The sequence below is a fragment of the Camelus dromedarius genome, chromosome 34 (assembly GCF_036321535.1).
Source record: "Camelus dromedarius isolate mCamDro1 chromosome 34, mCamDro1.pat, whole genome shotgun sequence".
Lineage (NCBI taxonomy): Eukaryota > Metazoa > Chordata > Mammalia > Artiodactyla > Camelidae > Camelus > Camelus dromedarius.
The window spans coordinates 17,294,342-17,315,640 of NC_087469.1; the positions used below are offsets into that span (position 1 = coordinate 17,294,342).

The following is a 21,299-nucleotide window of genomic DNA, read 5'->3' on the forward strand; positions in this document are numbered from 1 at the left end:
AAAGAAAAAGACAGAACACCAGGACATTTGGGGAAGCAAAAATAAGCAGCATTTTTAGGTTTTGGGGGAACTAAGACATGGCAGGGCAGCGTGAAGGATGAAGAGTCCAGGAAAGACTCCAGGATTCTGGCTTTAAGAGTGACTCAATTCTAAGCCATTACCTGAGTTTGGGAGACAGCTGAGAAGCCGATTTGGTGGGGAAGGAAGATGACGACTTCAGTTTGGGACAGATGACTTTGAGATGTCTAAAGCTGTAGAGGTCAGGGCCAGAGGCAAGGTCACAGAGTCATCAGCATGCACATGGGAAGTGAACCACAGATGTGGGTGGGCTCTCGCAAGACATATAAAGGAACAGTGGAGCAGACACTGCTTGTGCTAAAGGAGAGGAAGATGATTATGGAAGATGAAGAGACCACGAAAGAAGAGTCACAAAAGCCAAAGGACTAGGTCATCTCAAAGAGAAGTGACTAGATAACGGTGTCAACTACAGAGGAGCATAAGCCTGTTAGGCAAATCTGGAGGGCATCTGGTGACGTCTGGAAGTACAGTTTCAGTGGGGTGGGGAGGAGGCAGGACCACATGGAGTCAGCAATTGTCTTTCCAGTTTTTTTTCAAGAAACTTAACTGATTTTGACAATGTCTGATTGCACTAAACTACCAAAATCCCTTTCTAGACAAAGAAAACTTCATTTAAGTAGTAACTGAGTTGAATAACAATTTTTCAAATAAATTTAACGTGAAAATTATTTTTAATTATCTATAAATAGACCTATTATCAAAGGTGTTTACTGGCTACTGATGGCGTGGAAAAGCTCCACATGCTTTGGCACCGTATACAAAGTTTAAAATTTTGCAAGACTGTGTGTTGTTTGGAGACGGTGCTCCTAGTAAATGTATGTGGTACGCACAGAAGCAAGTGGATGCCAAACACACAACTCAGGATGCTGGCTGCTTCTCGGGGCGGGGAGGTGGGGAGTCCCTGGGAAGCCCCGGTGTTAGTCATGTTCTGCTTCTTAAGCTGGGTCACGGGACACAGTTAAGTTATTCTTTGTGCCTTTTACATACATTAGTTATACTATTCTCGTGGCCAAAACAGTAAATAGGAAGAGGGATACACAGCTGTTTCTTTCTCCTTTTTCTGTTGTTACTTTGTGTGAAGAGGTCTTGAGCCTGGTCATAGTGGGGGGGGGGGGGCGATTAGAGGGCGCGGGCAGCTGGTAGCCGACAGACGAGGGCCCGGGGGGCACAGGTGAGGATGCGATCTAAAGCGTAGGTAAGGGCCTGGCCTACAAGAGGAGGGCGAGTCTGAGGAGGAGACTGGGTGTGGAAGTGGGTGAATTAGAGACACTGAGATGACTGATGCCTGAAGTCTCAATCGTGTGAATGGAGTGAGAGGACAGGGTTACGCACGACTGGCTGCACTCAGGTTTGAGGGGAGCTATGAGTTTTCAAAAACCAGTCTGCGGGAAACGGGAGGAAGAGCTTGCCCGTGACAAGGGCCGCAGGGTGACGCGGAAGGCCCGGCAGCCACCTTGTTCACTGGCGTGAGGAACAAATCCACTGGACGTAGGGAAGGAAGGAAATATGTAATTTAACCTTTTTTCCCTTGTTGCTTGGAAAATAAGCCAACCTTTAAAGTCCAGAGACGCCCCTTTCACTCTAACGTGTGCTGACGTGGCAGCTGGTAACTGCTTCTCTGTTGGCGACATGCATAACTGGTTCCAACTTCCCTCACCATGACTGAACTTGCTCTGATGCCGTTTCACTTTTCATTTCAGTGCATTTCATTCTTGTGATGTCTTAGTTCGAAGCAAAGACAGAAAGGGATTGTAGAACTAGGAAGGGCCACGGAAATTACCTCTTCCAAACTATACCCGATTAGCGAACAAGGAAATTGTGGTCCCGAGAGGTCACATGTCTTGCTTAAGATCACAGAGTAAGTTCATAGCAAAACTTCAACTAGAACCCAGGTCTTCTGACTCAGAGGCCAATGTTCTTTATTAGAGCTTGTGAAATAACTGAACTTAGCCCAGATGTGTTCTTCCGTCCTTAATTCAAGATTCCAGTAAGACTAATTTTCATGAAAGTTTGAAAGATGCAATCAAGAAAGGCCCAGCTCCAAAGCCAGCCCCCCCGGGAAGCCTCCTCAGATTCTACTCCATGCCTCCAAGGACTACTAGCAGTGTATCTCGTGACATCCCACTTCTCACAAGTACATACAGCTCCCTGTTAGATTATGAACTCCTTGAAGGTGGGGATCGTTTCTGTTTCATTTACTTCCTCAGCACCCAGCAGAGGCTTGTATTTCACAGGCTCACGTGAAGAAGAAGAAGGGAAAAAAAGCAGGAATGAAACAAACTTTTGCTTAGGAACCAGAGCTGGGAGGTAACTGAGCCCCTGTTCACGGTAATTTTGTTCCACAACATCAGACACACGCCAGAACAAGGTTCAGGCTCATTCTGGTCTTACTCGTTCCAACCATGTTGTCTGAGGGACCCACGTACAGAGAACATAACAGCGACAATCACAGCTGTCAGATTCTGGAGAAGAGTGATGGACTTCAGAGCTACTCAAGGCCTCTCAGACTAGCGTAGAGCAGGGGTCCACTGTGCCTAAAGTTTAGGGCTAAGCCAGTGTCATCAGCTTGTTGGCAACAGAGGACTTTCAACACTACCTTGTGCTTCCTCTGCGCCCTGTTACTAAGCAGTACACAGGACAAGGGCGGGTGTGAACCTTGCTATTTGCAGATTAGCAGAAGGCTGAAAGGCATGGCTGGTTGCATTCCAAAGTAAACGCAGACCAGAAACCACGTGAGTGTTTCTGTTCGCAAGCACATGTTCAGAAAGTATAAAAGCCATGTTCTACAATAAAATAACATGCTATTCCAACTATGCTATATTCTTCCTATAACCTACTCCCTACTCACCAAACACACTTCATATTTCTGTCAAAAACTACACTCAACCACTGCCCTAAGATCAGGCAAAGGTTCAGCAGTGACCTCCCCAGCCTTGGGATCAGCTGCGCCAGCAAAACACAGCAGCCTTAGTTCAGTCATTACACTTCTCCCAAGAGAGCAGCCCACTCCCCCTGCACTGACTGTGGGAGATGAGAGGGAGCAAGTGTTTATAACACCCTCACTCCAGTTAGCTGCCAGACATTTTCAGTTAGTCCTCTCAAGATCCCTGTTTGTTAGTGTCCCTGCTTAGAAGGAGGGGCACTGAGGTTCAGAGAACTTACGGGAGTTGTCCAAGGTCTTTTCACTAGCAGTGGCCAAACCAGGATTGGACTTAGGCGTGACTCTCCACAGTTCATGTGCTTTCTACTACAGGACTATATTTCCCCTTAAAAGGAAAGTGTAGGAACCCAGTTTCTTCAGGGGAATCTGGGAAATTGAAGGCACTCAAACTAATACAATATTTGACTTACATCTTTTTGAACTCAACCTGGCTCAGACCCTTTTGTGAGTTGGTTTATATGCTTTCCCAGAGACTCCTGGGCACAGAGGACCACAATGTCTTGTTGGTTTGACTTTTAAGGAAACTAACCTAAGATGATTTCAAGGCTGTGCATTCTGCCCATGGAAGAGAATGTCCCATGGTCTTTCGGGAATGGTAGGGCAGAGAGAGTAAGCAACGTTATCCACCCACTGGGATGACTGGCTTCAACTGCCTCTTTGCCTTTGTATGTGCTATTTGCTCTGCCCAGAACTCTACCCACACTACCTGCGTTCACTTCTTTTTCAAGGACACTGCAGTGACATTTGCCTCTAAAGTTTTTCTCCTCTTCCCCAGAGACTGAATTGGAGTCCTCCCTTTACTGTCATAACACTCTGTACACTCTTGTGTTGTAATAATTAAATTCTTCACCGCAGTTTGACCTTACTACGGACAAAGCCCTTCCCAGAAGATTGGTGAAATCCATTTTCAAGAGTAAAAGGGCAGACAAAGGCACCAAGACAATTCAGTGGGGGAAAGAAGAGTCCTTTCAACAAATGGCTGGGATATCTAAGTTTGCAAGAGAGTAATACTGGATCCCTACCTCATACCATATACAAAAATTAAAGTGGATCACAGACATAAACGTAAGAGCTAAAATTGTAAAAATCTTAGAAGAAAACTTAGGAGTGTATCTTCATGACCATGAATTAAGCAATGATTTCCTAGATACGACACAGAAAGCACAAAAAAAGGTAAACTGGATTTCATCAAAATTCAAAGCTTCTGAGCTTTAAAGGACACAATCAAGAAAGTAAAAAGACAACCCACACAAAGGGAGAAAATATTTTGAAATCATGTATCTAATACAGGACTTTTATCTATAATATATAAAGAACTAATATAACCCAACAATAAAAAAAGACAACCCAACTTAAAATGGGCAATGGATTTGAATAGGCAATTCTCCAAGGAAGATAAACAAATGCCCACTAAGTGCATGAAAAGATGCTCCACATTAGGGAATCATTAGGGAAGCAAAATGAAACAAAACAATGAGCTACCCCTTTACACCCACGAGGATGCTAAAATTAAAGAGATGGACATAATAAGTGTTGACAAGGAAGTAGAAAAGTTGGAAACTTCATACATGGCTGGTGGGACTGTGAAATGGTGCAGCCACTTTGGAAGACGGTCTGGTAGTTCCTCAAAATGTGAGACACAGAGTTACCATATGACCAAAGCAATTCCACTTCTAGGAATATGCCCAAGAAAAGTGAAAACACAGGTACACACAAAAATATGTACACACATGTTCATAGCATCATTATTCTTAACAACCCAATTGTCCATCAACAGGTGAATGGATAAACAAAATGTGATATATCCATACAATGGAATATTACTCAGCAATAAAAAGGAATGAAGTAGTGATACATGCTACAACATGGATGAAACTTGAAAACATGCTGCTAAGAGGCCAGCACAGAAGACCACTTATTTATGATTCAATTTATATGAAATGTCCAGAATAGGCAAATTTATAGCAATGTAAAGTAGATTAGTGGCTGCCTAGGGCTGGGGGGCCAGAGGAGGATTGGGGGAAATGGAGGAGTAACTGATCAGTAAGAGGTTTCTCTTGGGGGTGATGAAAATGTTATGAAATCGACTGTGGTGATGATTACAAGAACCACTGAATTTTACACTTTAGGTAAACTATATGGTATATGAATTAATATTTTGATAAAGCAGGGTTTTTTTTTTTTTTTTTAAGGGTATGGACAGCAAGGAAAAATCTGCTAGGGAAGGAGGCTTATAATCCACAGAGTTTTCAAGGGAGGAGAGCACCGATATGAATAACAAAGAAAGGCAGGCAGCCTGTTTTCTGTTTCCTATAGAAAAAGAAAACCAGGAAGCTGGCTCAGAAGAGCAGGGTGTCAGTCTCAGCACTAGGAGATTTGGGGCTGCAGAATCCTGTGCTGAGAGGGACTGTCCTGAACATCAGATGTTCCACAGCACTGCTGGGCTCTTCCTACTGGATGCCAGTAACACCACCACCCCTCACCCCCACTGTGACAACCAAAAATATCTCCAAATGGTCCCCCACTGAGAACTGCTGCACTCGAGCAATGGACCTGCGCTTAGCCCTGCAACATGACAGGCCGCTGGCCACCTGAATTCTAACGATGTCTTCAAGGCAGGGCCACAGCCTGGGGGTGGAAGAACTCACGCACCATTTCAAAAGAGAAAATGCATCTATCTGATGTCAGGTAGGGAGGTGGGGAGTCAGGGCAGCTCCAGAGAGAATTTGCCAAAACTGCCCTCGGCACATTTTGGGTACAATTTCTGCTGTTCCTATGGTACCACAACTACTTCTTCCTTGGATTTAATCACTTTTCAATACTTAAAAAAAAAAAAAAAACCTACAAAAGCCTGTGTCCCACTTGTAACGTGTTAACCTGGTATATAGCTGTTTGATTCAGAACCGGTTAGGTTATGCTGATAAAAAACAGCCCACAAAGCTGAGTGGCACATCCTGTTGACTTCTCATGCCATGTGTTCACCGTGGTGGGTTTGGGGCTCGGCTCCATGTCTCCCCACTCTGGGATCTAGGCTGTCAGAGAAACTACCGTGATGAATACGGATAGTGATGAGGGAGAGGCTCGTGTTCTGGGGTCTTGAACTGGCAATTACGTGTCTCAGCCCAGAAGTAACACGTCACCTCTACTCAAGACTCACAAGATGCCGTCCAACTACCAGGGGACCAAAAAGTGCAACCATACCATGTCTAGAAGACAGAGCCAGAAATGAGCAGCATTAAGGGACGTTATCACTGCTGCACAAAATGAGGTCGTATTACAAGTAGTCTTTTCCATCTTGCCTGTCTCCCCCAACACCACCTCGTGGAAAACCTTACAGAACAGCGGGTTGTAACAGCGCTAGTTCATTTCTGTTAACGGTTCCACAACACTCCATGGTGAAGGCAACCCCGTGGTGAACACAGGAAGCATAAAAGGCGCAAATGGAGCTAAGCAGAGGCCCAGGCTGTGACAGCTGGTAGTCTATGTATTTGTATCCTGTCGTCACAAATTCAGGAAAACTGGTTTTAATCCTTCCCCTGCTGTGAATGCCAAGGCCTCGGTTCTGCTCGTCTTGGAGGTTGTAAACCCTAAGCACTTGAGGAAGAAAACAAAATTCACTTTTCTTGCTTCTTTTTCTGATCCTCTTGCCCGTCCACACACACCCGTTCCTTCACTACTCCTACTCACCCTGTCTGAAATAGGGGAAACGTCAGATTTACTGAGAAAAGCCATCAGGGCAAGTTTTATTTGAAACCACCGGCAAATGGCATTAACTGCGCTTCTCCTCTCCTCTGCACTTCTCCCCACCGCTCCCAGGTACGTCCTTCCCTCGCTCCCCACTCGGCCTTCTTCTCTTCTTGACACCTGTCTTCCACCTTGAATACCTTAAATGAAAAAGAGGGAATGTAGATTGGGGGAAATGGCTTAAAACCAGGAGTAAAAGGAAAGCAGGCGAAACCTTACTCAAACGACGTTCCTTTCCCAGTGATCTTTCTAGATATGAAATGAAAAGTAGCCCAGACCTCTAGCCTTCCTGGTTTCTAGCTTTAACTCAAAGTTACTACCTCTCAAAACGATTAACCATCCCTTCACACTCCCATCCTATCTCATGTGATATCAAAAGAGTAAAAGTATTAATAATGAGGGAATTTGTCTTTGTGGAAGCACTTTCTAATGTTTTCCTACCTGTGGGTTTTCCTTAGATTGAAATATTTTATAGCATAAAGGCTACACCTTTCTGTGTATTCAAGGGAGCTCATCCCTTAAACATTTGCTTTTTCCTTTCTATTTGAATGGCGCTATCCAAATTATTAAAGGTCTAAATTTTTATCATCCTGTTTAAGTTACTGCCTTCCTTCTCATTAAAACTGGACTCATCCTCTTTACATGCTCTATAATGTAGCTAACCTAATAAGCTAATCTATTAATTTGTTAATGGAAGAGATCTACCTCCTTGCTCCTCTCCTCCATCAAATCAAGGTACTCAACCTTGCAGTAGTAGCTTCTCCAAATGTACTGCAGGCCCTGGTATCCACTGGTGTGAACTTTAAACCAGGTGAAAGGGAAGGGTGAGGCTTGACAAATGGTGTGGACGCCACAGAAGCAGACAAGGGACTCTGCCTCTGTTTGGGTTCTGCCTCTCAGAAAAATGGGGAGGGGCAGGGAGGGTTTGCAGAGCTGGTTTTCCCGCACTTCTGGCCAGGAAAACAAAGGCGTGTAACAGGCTTGATCTTTAGAAAGGGACCTGTGTTAAACATTAAACGAAACTGGAGATTCGTTAAACGTTGATCAGTAGAGGGTTAAAAAAAAAAAGAGAGAGAAGAGGTTCTTCCAGTTATGACAGCATGAAGAGATGCAGTTCCTTCTGTAAAGAAACAAAGCACATACATACCCCGCCTCCTAAATAAGTGTAAAACCAGGCAACATTATCCAAACCAACCACTTCAGGAAACTGGAAACTGACCAAAGGTCAACAAGTTGGGAAGCTGTGGTGACTGTTAAACTAACACTTATAAAATAGTATCTTGGAATGCTGGGTGCTGGATGGTGAGCCTCAGTTCAACCAAAGCCCACAAGAGAGCTGAAACTGAGTTCACTACTTACAGGTCCTGGAGAAGTACAGAGCATGCCTCGAGGGCCACGCGGGGAGGTCAAGGCAGGGTGCCAGCAGAGAAACAGGCAGGACCGGGTATTCAAGCCTTTATCAGGGTCCACAGATGGAGTGCTTTAGGGTTCCCGGGTAAGCCAGATTGGGCAATTCAAACCAGAAAGAGCAGGGTTTTGGTAAGCTTTGCAGGGGTCTTATCCAAGGGGGGAAGGCCTGGGACGTGGAGACTGTTTATCACATTCACCTGGGACTCTGCAGCCGTGTCCAGGGCACGCTCACAGGAGGGAGTGTCAGTTCAAAGCCCTGCAGGTCACCTGCCACATAAAAGGGGACCAAGGCAGTGATATTACAGAGTAGTTCCACTAAATCCTCAACAGAAGCATTTATTCTTGAGAAACTATCAGAACTTCAGGTAAGAATGGTGGGAAACCACGACCTTTTCAGCAGCACCCTAACAGGGTCCCCCTCACTCAGTCAATGACTTTTATGTAAGGTGGCACTTGCTCTGCTCCCAGGAAACAGACACAGTTCAGGGCGGTGATGGGGAGTTGGAAATCCTTGGCTTTCCGGACTAGCATGGACCGAGCACTCAGGACTGAGCAAGGACACGCCCTGTTTGTGAGCCTGAGGTCACAGGACCAGCTGGGTGAGCAGCAGACCAACTGGGAATTTAACAGGGAAAACCAGAGGAGTGAGTCACGGAAGGGCTGAGGCTCCCCTCTCCGCACGCACCTCGGGCTGAACGGCAGGCTCTCATTTTACCAAGTTTGAATGACCGTGTTCATTTACACTTAGAGGGCGGCACCAAAACTCTTAATTCTTCAGATTAGATGAAATACAGTAGTGCTTTCATTTGCGTATCTTTAAAGTGAAGTTTATCATCAGTTTGTTATTTTGTGAATTGCACGGCTCATGCTTCGCCCATTCTTCTGTGGTCATTTTCTTACTCATTTGTAAAGGCTCTTCAATGGACTATCCGCTCATCACAGCTACTGCAAACGTTTTCCCCAAACTGTTCGCCTTCTGACGTGTTTGATATGTAAAATGCTCATACAGGTGACGGTTTTTCCTTTCTAGTTCCCTCCTTACGTTTAGGAAGGCTTTCCACCCTAAGATCATGAAATATTCACCCATCCTCCTTTTCTCATCTATTTTACCCACGATTTTAAGGCTTCGGGGCCAGTGGTTCTTGGGCTTGTAACTCACTTAGCAGACAAGATTCCAAAGACGTAACACAGGCTTATTCAATGAGAATGAGGAACTCCTTCTTAATACGACTTACAACTTGGAATTGTCAGTCATGTATTGTGTTTCCTGCCGAAATATCCACATGTTTTTTCCTCCATTCAGCCACCTAACAATTGTCTCCTTATTGTTTAGGTGTCCTTGGACCGTGATGGCAAACTTCAAGGGCCACGCTCTCCCGGGGAGCTTCTTCTTGATAGTTGGACTGTGGTGGTCAGTGAAGTACCCGCTGAAGTACTTTCACCGAAAGGGGAAAAGCAGCCAACTGACTCATTACTATCAGCGTCTGGAGATCACTGAAGCTGCAATCAGAACTTTATTTTCGGTCATTGGTAAGGATGGTTGATCTGGCCCAGGGCATCTCCCTGTCATACCCAGAGCCTGTAATTCATTTTCTGGACCCTGTGAAATGGATGTCCCCACTGGCAGGAATAATAGAACATGGATGTTCAGTTAAGTACTAAGTATTTTATCACAGCATCTACTGTGTACCGAGCTGTGTACCAATGACAGTTACTAGCACCCGACATCACAGTACACTGTGAGAAACTACCAAATAAACTGCATCCTTTACCACAGAAGGATGTAGGTATAATTTGTAGGAACATGACATAAGTTGTATAAACAGAAGACATACTTTATGAAAAAGATAAAACAAAAATAGAAAAAAAAAAGAGAACAAATCAGCTTAAACTCATGCACGAATTGTAAGTACTAAATGGAGCTTAGTTTTAGGAAAAACACCTTTCTCCCCCCAGTTGTCCCTCCACCAGAATTGCAGTCGTAGTTAACACCCCCTCACAGCACGTCCCCCACACCCACACGCAGGCACTCAGAGATGGGGAATTCATGCTGGAGGCTGGCAAGAGGCGGTGTGAGGGTGAAAAAGGCCACTGAGCAGAGGGTCAGTCCAAGGGTTTCTCCTTCGCTGAGCCCCATTCCAACAAAGCCCACCCCCTTCCACTGTCACCAGTCGGCCTCTCCACCCCACTGGTGGCCCTCAGGGAACAAGCAGTGCCAGCAGCCCATCACGCGGGCAGTGAGGGATCTCAGCCTGCGGTGGCATCTGGCCACCTGTCCCCTGTGGCCCACAGTCCCACTGAGGAACTAAAGCAAGGGCAGTGGCTCCTCTTGGAGTGAGCAGAGTCCACTGCACCTTCCCATTCACCGGGCACCCGGTTCTCTCTCTGAAGCTGAGACGTGATAGGGCCCAAGTGACTTACATGGTAAGGACAGCACTGGGCTGGCCTCAATAAAGCTAGGAAAATAGTATTAGACCTCTCTGCCGGGTGGAAATACTACTCATCCAACAATTATCTCCTGGGCTCCTACTGCGTGCCTGGAGCTCGCCGTCTCAGTGTCGGGGATGCAGCCGGGGAGCCAGGCAGTCCCCGCTCTCGGACGGCTCCTGCTTGCCTGTCACTGGGACATCTCCACCAACACGTACAGCCTTGACACGTGAATTCAGGAAGAGACCGGTTTGGGAAATAGGGTCCAGAGTGTCATCACAGAGAATTTATTCTAGGCTCCAAGAACACTTTAGGCACCTGATGAAAGGCCAGTCTCCTGCTTCCAAAAGAGGTGATGAAGGTAGAAGGAGTAAGAAGTGAGCAAGGCCCCGTGGCTCTGCTGCGCCTGTGTCCTGAGCTTCAGTGAGGCCAGAAACACCAGGGTAACAGCCCTGTTCTCCCGGCGTCTGGGAGACCCGGCGCAGTGGGAAGGACCCCCACCTCCAAGCTCGTAGGAAGCGAACACACCTGGGAGCAAGGGTCTGTCCACCACCAGTGTGTCTCACTGGGGTCCTTTCATTTTAAACCGAGTTGCTTCCTTCCAGATCTTTCAGGGCTCACTTGGCGGGGGAACCCACAGGTGGACGTATCACCCAAACTCTCACTTAAGTGACAGTGTCCTTCCGTCATCTCAGCTGCTGGACAAACATCCCGGGGACCCAAGTGGCTGCGTTTCTATCGCTGCTCCTACCCCCGCTTCTCCCCTAAAGGAACCACAACAAAGACAACACGGCCCTACGGGTTCCCCAGCAAACACTTATTTTACACCGAAATGGCTGCATCTGAGGCAGCAAAGCAGGTCCCCGGAACCGCAGCCCCCCACGCATGACTTGGGGTACTTGGCTGCTTGTCCTGGAGCTGCTCTTCCCCCAACCTGCACCCCCGTCTCCCTGCAGGGGTCCTGGCAGAGCAGTTTGTTCCAGACGGGCCCCACCTCCACCTGTCCCAGGAGAGCCACTGGGTGAAGCTGATGAACTGGCAGCACAGCACCATGTACCTGTTCTTCGCTGCCTCGGGAGTCGCGGACATGCTCACCTACCTCAGCGCCCACACCCCCGTGGGGCTGGACAGGCTGGTCATGGCTGTGGCGGTGTTCAATGAAGGTAACTGGGTGGTCTGGATGGAGAAATGGAAACGGAGACTGCCAAGCTGTGCTGAGAGGGATCGGAGGACAAACCACCAGAAATACCACTAATTTAATAACCTTCCCCAGAAAACCCCAATCCTTGAGCATCAGAAACCTGCACAGGACCCGGTCCTATGCTGTGGATGGTTCAGACGACACATCCCCTAAAGCAGCACATGAAAGCACGAGGCTTTTAGCCCGAGCTCCGGCTGACAGCGCACAAACGCCTCGCCCCTCACAGGAGACTGGGGGTGCCCACCTGGTTAAGGGAGAGACTGCCCCCACCACACCCTGGGTATGACTGTCTGGACTCCGTCACATGTCCCAGGAAGCCCGCCCGGCAGCTAGGACAGACCTCCCAGTGTAACTCATGTTAGCTAGGTTAAAAGGAGCATTCTGTACTCCAACCACCTTATTTACATCTGTACCTCAGGAAGCGGTGAAAAAAGGTTGAAATGAGGATAAGACTAAACTGAAAGTACACACACACGAAAACTGTCACACATCAGCAACGTGTCTCACCAGCCCATCCCACAGAACCTGCCACGGATTCTGTAAAGAGATATAAGACGCATCCTTCGCTGCTCACACCTGCTCTCACACGAGGCACACGCTCATGCAATGATTTAACTGCATCAGTCTGCTGCTCCAGCGTTACATAAAGTGATTCCTTAGGGGTGGAAAATCTAACTTGGAGACAGACGTGTCCTAACGAGGCTAAAGCAGGGATGAGTCCTCTGGGTGGAAATGGGGGCTGACGGCCGTCCTTGCGCTGCAGGCTTTCTCTTCTACTACCACGTCCACAACCGGCCGCCGCTGGACCAGCACATCCACTCCCTCCTGCTGTACGCAGTATTTGGAGGGGCTCTCAGCATCGCCTTGGAAGTGATCCTTCGGGACAACATTGTGCTGGAACTCTTCCGAACCAGCCTCGCTATCCTTCAGGGCACCTGGTTCTGGCAGGTAATTACCCCCAACCATGCCTCTCACCCTGTACATGGATGAAACAGCCTCACCGAGCGTGTCCAGGAGACGCAGCACTAGGTGCCATGCGGAGGGGTCAGAAGCCGCTGCCCTGCCTGTGCCCACCCCTGACCTGCATGGCTTCTCCCATTAACATCCTGCTGCTGGCGCTGTGCCTCCGGAGCACGCGCCGCCAGCAGGCAGGGGACCGCCCCGTCTGCTCTCCCCAGGGGAGGGACTGACGCCACTTACAGGCTCCACTTGCTAAACTTCACAATAGACAAGGGCTCTGATACTGTTTTAAGTAAGGCTACACTAAACTCGGGATTAACTTAGAAACATTTCCTGTGCAAAGAGGCCTTCTGATACTAACAGGGTATGGGGGTGAGGTGGTGGGGAGCTGCTGACAACTCGGGCAGCCACAGGGGGCCAGGGGTGTCTTGGCCCCCACGGATGACAAGGCGGCTGCTCTGCATCACCCACCAGATCGGGTTCGTGCTGTTTCCGCCTTTCGGAGGACCCGAATGGGACCAGAGTGACCACAACAACATCATGTTCATCACCATGTGCTTCAGCTGGCACTACCTGGCCGCCCTCTGCACAGTGGCCATCAGCTACTCACTTGTTCACTGGTACGTCCAAGGTCATCCTCCTAACCAGCCCCCTGCCCTGAAATGCACTGCACTGCATCACTGTTACCTCCACTGACCTGCCTTTCACAACCAAGCAGTGCTAACTTCCACCTCTCAGTGAGCGCCAAGTCCTGTGCAAGGTACTCTACGCCTGCAAACAAGGGTGCCAGGGCTTGAGAAGTTAAAGGGCCTGTCTGGTCACAGCGGTGTGATGGGAGAAACTCTGAATAGGCATTGGTCCTGGATCGCAGTGCCTGCTGTCCCTGGTTCATTCCGAGCCCATCCCACCATTTCTTGGTTTGCCTGACTTCTCACAGACATGCGGTCAGCAGATAAACGCCGGGGCAGCAAGCACTCTCCGAGCGTTCCCAGGGCTTACCAGAGCAAACAGTGATTCCCAGGCACCGACCGTGTCCCCGCGATGCGGTCAGCACGTGATGCGTATTAAATTACCCCACGTGACGCTCACCTGATGAAGCGTGCACGTGATGTGTAGAGATGGGGAAAACAAGGCTTGGAAAGACTGAAGCATGGGATCAGGGTGGCCCAGGGAGCAAACGCAGAGCTCGAGACTGCAACCGCGTTCCAGGCTCTCAGCCCTGGTTCGCTGAGCTCTGTGTCATCAGAGCCGCCCCCTGCTCCCTCCTAGTCCCTGACTTCCCTACTCAAGGCAGACACTTCACCCAGAAGGAGTTCCACGGGGACCAAACAGAAGGGAAGCGAGCTCATGGTTTCCTTTTGGTCCACTGCCTGGTCTGTGAAACAAACCGCGGACAAGAGACCTGAGCTTAATCTCAGTTACGACACTAACCATTAAATAATACCGATCATGAGTTCTTTTATCCACCAAAGAATACTGTCTGGGAAGTCAGGACAAGTAATCACAGTATTTGATAAACAGAGAGAGAGAATGCTTTAAGCACCAGCAGAGGCCCCCGCATCCTCAGCCGAGGGAATGTGGGGACCTGGGGGCTACCCTCAGTTGCTCTCACTGTTTCTGTTACAGCTTTCTGACACGAGTCAAGAGACACGGAGAAAGAGAAATCATTGGGATTCAGAAGCTGAAGTCAGATCACACCTACCAGACAGCCCTCCTGGGTGGCTCGGATGAGGACTAGAGGTGGCCGGTCACCCATCGGCCAGTGGAGGATGGATGTGTCCCCTGCACGCCCTCAGCTGGCGGTCAACCGTGTGGCTCACCTCCTCCACTTCAGTCCTCACTGTGGTCCTCTCTGGGTCTGTATATTTGCACCTCCTCATCTAACCGACTAAAATCTGGTTGGTGTGGTATCCTTTGTAAAGAAAACTGAAGCAAGCCTTTAACTGCATCTCAGTGTGAAGAGAAATCGGACCCTGAAAGTTTCTGAACAGGAAGTGACCTTCTGGATGATTTCAGGGTATGAATCCAGCAGAACTTACTGCTTTTAATAATTTAGCCCTTTTCCTCTCCAGAAATCAAGTACTTTCAGAAAGTAAATGACTGACAGAGTTTATTTTAGACATTTAATTCCAGTATGTATTTTTTGAAGTAAAATAATTCATACGCTTTGGTGTTTTAAATATTACTTGTTAAACATCTTCAAAATAATCGTAACATTCCAGTCGTGCAGTACCACTCACTGCCAATAAATAACAAACTTGGGCCAAAGGTGATTTTTTTTAATCAGGAAGCTAGTTAGTGGCCCAGCTGAGAGCTGGAACTCAGATGGTCTGACTCCTCAGAAGTACCCTAATAGGATTTCCTAAGAGGAAATCCCTGTAATGAGGTAGAGAGAAAAGCGTCACGTTATGGAACGCCCTGAATTTAGCTGAAAGCAAAGGATAAGAACCCTGTGAAGGACGTGAATCTTGAATGAGTAATACAAAGTCTTGATACTCGAATCTTGGTTCTGGATCTGTTCTTTCTTTTTTAAACTTCTTTCAACAAATATTTATTAAACATCTGCTTTGTACCAGTACTGAAATGGTCGTACGGATTAACGAAATACGTGTCCAGCAAGGATTCGGTCTAAAGGGAGAGGTACAAGCAGCCTCGGGCAGGGTGACTGGTGCCCTCAGGCGTAAGGACAACGGCCGTGGGAGATGAGCAGGGAGAAACGGGGAGTCTGCCCTACAGGAAAAGCACACCCCAGGCCCAGAAGCCCGCACGCACGGAGACAACAAGAGCACAAAGGAACCCGGAGAGTTCAAGTCCTGGAAACCGGCAGGGGTGGGTCGGGACACAGCGGAGAGGGCATCTGGACCGGCAGTGCCGCTCACCCGCACAGCACCTCTCAGACTCCGAAACGCGCTGAAGCTCGTGTGATTCTCACGACCACCTGCACTGCAGGTACGCCAGGCACTTCGGAGAACCGGCTCAGCCCTCAAGCCAGTCCTTGGGAGGACTCAAAGCCAGCTCCTCTCGCCACTCCCTCCGCCACCCAACCCAGTGCGGCACAGACCATCTGTGCGAAACACTCATGCTCTTGGGAAGAAGAAATGCTGTACTTGCAAGAAAGGCAACCTCCCACGGACCGCCACCACCCCAGAGCTGAAGGCACATCTCAGGGGTTAAAACACTGACTGAATTATGAGGAGAGCCTGGGGGTCCCCTTTCAGGACCCACTTTGCTTTGCCTGCTGAGTGGGACCCAAGCCTTCACTCAGCAAGTTCTGGAGAATCTATTGTTGGCACCTGGTATAAAACATGCTCTTTCCTTAAGACCAGAGGTGGGAAGAAGGAAGCTATTCCCAGTTTCACTCTCACAGCAAGGTCTCCATTTTAAACTTGAAAAGTGGGGGTGGGGGAAACTTTAAGGAAATGTAGCATGCTCTCCAGAGTGGGGCACTGAGGTGTGAAGATCAGATACAAAGGATTAAAATCTGTTTTGCTGCTCCTCCCATGCCAGGGTCTGAGACACCTTCATGGAAGTGATCAGCCCATATAAACATTCTCAGCTGCAGCAGTAAAGCACAAACACATCATAATGCCACTCACCAAACCTAGCGTCAGAAGCACGGTCTGTGCAATCTTACCAGCCTGCGAGCCTCTCAGCCAAGTTCTTCTGGACTTGTTCCCTCAAAACACCCATGATAGCTACCACATCTCTACAAGCACCCTGAGGTCTGCGTCCAAGGCACCATGACTGATGCAAATGCCGGTGACATCATTTGAGCAGCTCCAACGGGGGGGGCCCTGTTGCATGGTACCCAATGGCAGGCTGGGCACGAAGTACCAGATCACACTTACCTGGGCGTCAATCCTACACTGGCGTCCTGAAACATACCTGTCTGCTAGGATGTAAATAAATGTCTGCGGGCACCAAGGAGACAGGTAATCAGGTGACTTTAGCAAATAAACGTGTGGGGTAGGGTTGAGGCTGAACAAATTATGCAATCATTTGTTAAGTAAATTCAGAAGGGGTTTGTTTTAACCAGCAGTAAATACCAGAGACAGGATCCCTCAAATTTCTACCTTTTTCTCATTTGGAAACCGTCACACAGAACTGTCACGTGAACTGTGGCTCTAGGAAATAACGCCATGCAAACACCCCAGTTATCATAAAACACAGACACCGCCCCTCTCCTCAGGCGGAAGACAAGCCTCCTTCCATCCCTGCACTCTCCTCCTCTCCCCACCACCAATCTTACCCACCTCGACTACCCATCAAAAGCTCCATCCGACCTCAGCCAATTCACCTCTGCTCTCTGTAAGCCAGCCTCACCACCCCCAGCTCTGGACAGTCCCATGTCACCAGGACGCACCACAGCCATCCTTCCCACTGGAAGGTAGCAGCAGGTCACCTGACTTACAACCAGAAGACTGCACTTACACCTTGGTTCCCTTTAACTTCAGCTCAGACCCGCACCTTCCCAGTTAAAACAGGGAGGATAATGTCCATTTCACAGAACTGCTGTAAGAATCAAACTTCAGTAAGACCACTGCGTATCCAACAGGCCACTCTAACCTTGTCCGCACGTCTGCAACTTGCCTAATCGCTCACCTTCCACCCAGGATTCCCCTCCTCTAAACAAGGCCATTCTAATTCTTCACCCTCTAGCTCCACTTTTTCAGCCAGACCCCATTAAAGGTCATCGCTAAGTTTCCATGGCTTAGAAACACGTTTTTAATCTGGACACTTTCAGGAGAGCAGGAAAGCCGTGTCACTGCAGAAAAGCTTTACCATCCAACACCTGCTCCAACACAAAAGAGGTGTTGATTATTACTGACAATCAGTGCTTTTAATTACATTTTAAAATACCGTTCTGAGCTCTGCCTATAGCTTGATGGAGCCTGAGAAGTGTGGAGGAGCCGGGATCACGTAACTGTACCCCCACACCTGCCTCCTGCGTGGCCAGGTCTACCTCGTGGCCACACCACTCCTCTCCTGCCGCCTCCACTCTGGAGCAGAGTGTCACTTAACAGTCACAGAAGAAAAATTTCAGGCTTGAGGCCACAGTCTCTATGACAACTACTCAGGTCTGCCCTCTAACCGAAAGCAGCCATAGATACTCATAAATGAATGGGCATGGGCTGTGTTCCAATAAAACTTTATTTACAAAAAAAGCAGGTAGCCAGCCCCAGGGGAACGGTTTGTTGACTTTAGCTCTGGAACAAAGCAAAACGTATTGTCTCCAAACCGCAGCGAAGCTTGTGCTGCAGCCTCCCTGTGAGCAGTCCCTGCGGGCTTCCGCCCACTCTGTCCACTGGCCCTGGACCTGCGCGTGAGCGGGCCTGACGAGGGCAGAGCCAGCAGGCGCAGGTCCCGACCACCATCAAGATCCTGACACCTTGCCTGTAAGATCGCGCCAACTCATTGCGCTTCAGGGACACACGCCGTCCACGTCCTTCGTTCCTTTCCCCTCTTCCTGCCCCCAGTTACCGTGAGTCATCAAGTCAGCCACCAACTTACTAAGCACCTTGATCTTCTCTCATTCTGGTCAAAAGAGTAAGTAATCGGTTGGGGTGGGGTCGGGGTGCCAAGCTGAAGCCCAAGTTTCTACTCAATAAACATGTACAACAGGGTCTGTAAAAAATAAGTTACATGAAAACATCCAGACACAAAACTCCTACCCAGACACCAGTCACAGGGAAGAGCAGACGCTGAGAGGCACAAGCCCAGCACAGGGCGGGACTCATCCGCCGCCCACACTCCTCGCGCCCTTCCGCCTGCCTTGGCGCCGAGCTCCCAGCAGAGTGCCCGGCTTTGTGACCACCACGAGCTCACGCAGCCCCACGGAGAAGCCCCTCCTGGGCCAGACAGAACAGACCGCGCGGGACCCCGGCAACCCTCGCGCCGCCCCGCCCCACCGCGGGCCTGCCTCAGACGGACACGCTCAGGGGACACTGCGGCCGCCCGCTCCCGCCTCCCGGCCCGAGAGGCCGACCGGGCGTGGCGTCCACGGTGGCCGCCTTCCTCGCTCAGAATCACTGCTGATCAGGTGCCTGTTTCGGAGACGGAGCTGTGGTCACGACGACGGTGGAGACTGCTTTGGAGGAACCAGAAGCCGTTCCTGGCTGGAGGTGGGACGCAGGGACCGTCTGGATGCGCACCTGTTTGCAGAGAGTCCGGTCAGTAGGCTGCGAAGGGCTCATGAGTGGAGGACAGCAGCAGAGAGCGGCCGACACAGGGCAGCCAGGCCTTACCTGCGTGGCCTGCCCTTGCTGCTGGAGCTGCTGCAGCTGCTGCGCAGTGAGGAAGCTCACGGGCTTGTTGCCGGCGATGAGCTTCGTCCCCGCCGGCATCGTGGTGAGGATGATGTTGCGGCCCAGCCCGCTGAGGCTGGAGGGAGGGGAAGCCTGAGTGAGGCCTGCGACGGGGCTGGTGTCCTCCTGGCCCAGCCCATGCCCAAGGCTGGGGGAAAATAGGGAGTCTGGTGCCCAGGGAAAACCCCAGCCTTCTGGACTGAAATGGGGATGAGCCGGTGAGGCCACCTTTCTCCTAGCTCCTGTGTTTCCCGGGTCAGAGAAGAAGCAAGGCCCCCAGTGCCATGGATAAAATGGCCCAGCGTCGGGTGGTCCCCGCGATAGGGCCTAGTCTTCTCATCAGCACCACAGGAGAACTGAACGACGGCGGGGGCGGGGGGACCATTTCTGCAGGTCTGTGGACCCCCTTGGCGGGCACCGTGTAGGGAAATGGGGGGGCTCCCAGCTAGAGCTATTTCAGGGAGCATTTCACTTCAACACAACACATCAGCCTTGCTCCGGCAGAAACACTGTTCTAAACAAGGACAGATCATTGCATTTTAGGATTTGTGTGTGTACACCTGCTTTCTGTCCTGGCTGTGAGAAGTTAAATGGACTTCATCCCAGGTTTCATTCCTATTAATTAAAATAAATTGATGTTTAGGACTGTCGAATTCCATACTGTCAAAAAAGAAGGTCACTTTGATGGATTAAAAAAAGTGTAGGGGCCCTGCATCCACACCGTGATCAGCAGAACAGAACAGCACCCGGGGGGGTGTGCACTCCAAACAGAGACCCTCCGCGAGCAGCTGCCCTGAGACGGGCAGACATCGCTCCTTCACCCTCGTGTAAGTCAGAGCCACAGGAAGCCCCTGCTTCCAAGCAAGCCCTCATCCTCTGAACCAAAGGGCCCAGACATCCCTAACACCCACATTGGGATCTGCCACCAGAGCCACGTCAGCACCCAGCCCATCCCAGTACCTCCTGTCCCCTCCCTGGCTTCTCCCCTCAACAGCACGTATCACCACCCCAGACAGTATCTTCATTCACTCCCTCTCCCCCCGTTTACTCTAAAGTCAAAGCCTGAGGACAGCAGACGCTTGTCTCTGTGAATCGCCATGTCCCCAGCACCTAAGACAACGCGAGGTGCCCCAGAAACACTGCTGAGCACCACAGAGTAGCCCAGGAACCCGGCTGCCACCCCACCCTGTGGTCAGGAGCCTCCAGCAGCCCTGCCCACCCCTCACTCCAGCACTCACTTGGCTCCAAGGTTGCCTTTGATGATGGGAGCTGTGACCACACTCTTGCCCTTCACAGGCTGGCTGATGACAGAGAGTGGAACCGTGATCCGCGCTGGGAGCTTCCCCTATGGAGAAAAGTCAGCCAGGCTCACGGGACAGAAGAGATAAGGAACGCCACCCAGCGTCACCCGGAGGGCCGTGAGCGCCCGGAGCAAGCGCCCGACCCTCTGCTCCCCGTGCCCTGCGGGGCTCAGGCGGCCCTCGCAGACTCACTCACACCTGTGCTTACTGCTCAAGGACACTACTGAGGAGTCATCCTCCTCTTTCCTAAGCAGAGCCGCAAATGTACCTGCTGGCATCAGGATGAAACGTGGGCCTGAATCGCAAAGGAAGTGTGTGCTCACCTGAGCACAGTCGGACTGCGCCCCTGACATGGCACACAGGACCTGCTCACAGTAACTCAGGGGGACACAGGCACTCGAGAGTTAATACAGCAGGTGCATACTCCTGCTCCAGCGGGCAGGCTCACCTGGGGTGCCCACAAAGGGCACATTCTCCAGGCGCTTTCTGTTTCTCCCAGAGATAAGGGAGGTTAGTCAGGGGACACTAATAACAAACTCAACCAAGTGAAAAGTCCAGCCCCACAGCTAACAGGAAGGCCCAGGAGAAACACGAAAGGAGCTGGAAAAGCCTGGTGTCTTTGGGATTTCAGCACGGCTGGGGTTAGGTCACTACATCAGCTTGCTTTTAGGTTGCCTAGTTTTTAACCCTTGGTTGATAATAAAATTTATATACAGTAAAATCTTGTGTAAATCTGACTTTTAAAAATTATTCAAGAGGGGGAGGGTATATAGCTCAGTGGTAGAGCACATGCTTAGCACGCACAAGGTCCTGGGTTCAATCCCCAGTCCCTCTTCTAAACATAAATAAACCAGGTTACCTCTCCCAGCCAAAAAAAAAAAAAAAGTTATTGCTTTAAAAAAAAAAAGATTCAAGAGGGGTGGCTGACAAGA

General features: G+C 49.7%; 2 protein-coding genes and 1 long non-coding RNA gene across 8 annotated transcripts in view; 2 read left to right on the plus strand and 1 right to left on the minus strand.

Moving 5' to 3' along the window:
- Positions 1-6,733: 6,733 nt before the first annotated feature.
- The window catches only part of NFRKB (nuclear factor related to kappaB binding protein), a 40,199-nt gene continuing 25,633 nt past the window's right edge, over positions 6,734-21,299 (minus strand). For 2 of the 5 annotated variants that reach the window (XM_031443382.2, XM_031443381.2), the window contains exons 24-26: positions 20,305-20,411; positions 19,007-19,142; positions 17,895-18,913 (exon numbers count right to left, since the gene is read on the minus strand). In XM_031443382.2, coding sequence (XP_031299242.2) covers positions 18,788-18,913; positions 19,007-19,142; positions 20,305-20,411 — 369 coding nt within the window. In that variant the 3' untranslated portion in view covers positions 17,895-18,787. Of the gene's footprint in view, positions 18,914-19,006; positions 19,143-20,304; positions 20,412-21,299 lie in introns of all 5 variants that reach the window. The other 3 variants (XM_031443380.2, XM_064482222.1, XM_064482221.1) reach the window with 3 other exon arrangements.
- TMEM45B (transmembrane protein 45B) lies at positions 9,427-15,262 on the plus strand. Of its 2 annotated transcripts, XM_010986277.3 has the most exons (5): positions 9,523-9,703; positions 11,557-11,763; positions 12,565-12,749; positions 13,236-13,381; positions 14,388-15,262. In XM_010986277.3, exons 1-5 carry the CDS (start codon positions 9,523-9,525, stop codon positions 14,497-14,499), a joined length of 831 nt encoding a protein of 276 aa, XP_010984579.3. In that variant the 3' UTR covers positions 14,500-15,262. The 2 variants fall into 2 exon arrangements, with proteins under 2 accessions (XP_064338293.1, XP_010984579.3); XM_064482223.1 differs by lacking the exon at positions 11,557-11,763 and having other exon boundaries at positions 9,427-9,703.
- LOC135319915 (uncharacterized) lies at positions 18,867-21,088 on the plus strand. Its single transcript, XR_010378980.1, has 2 exons — positions 18,867-18,931; positions 20,363-21,088. It is a non-coding gene; the product is annotated as an uncharacterized LOC135319915 (long non-coding RNA).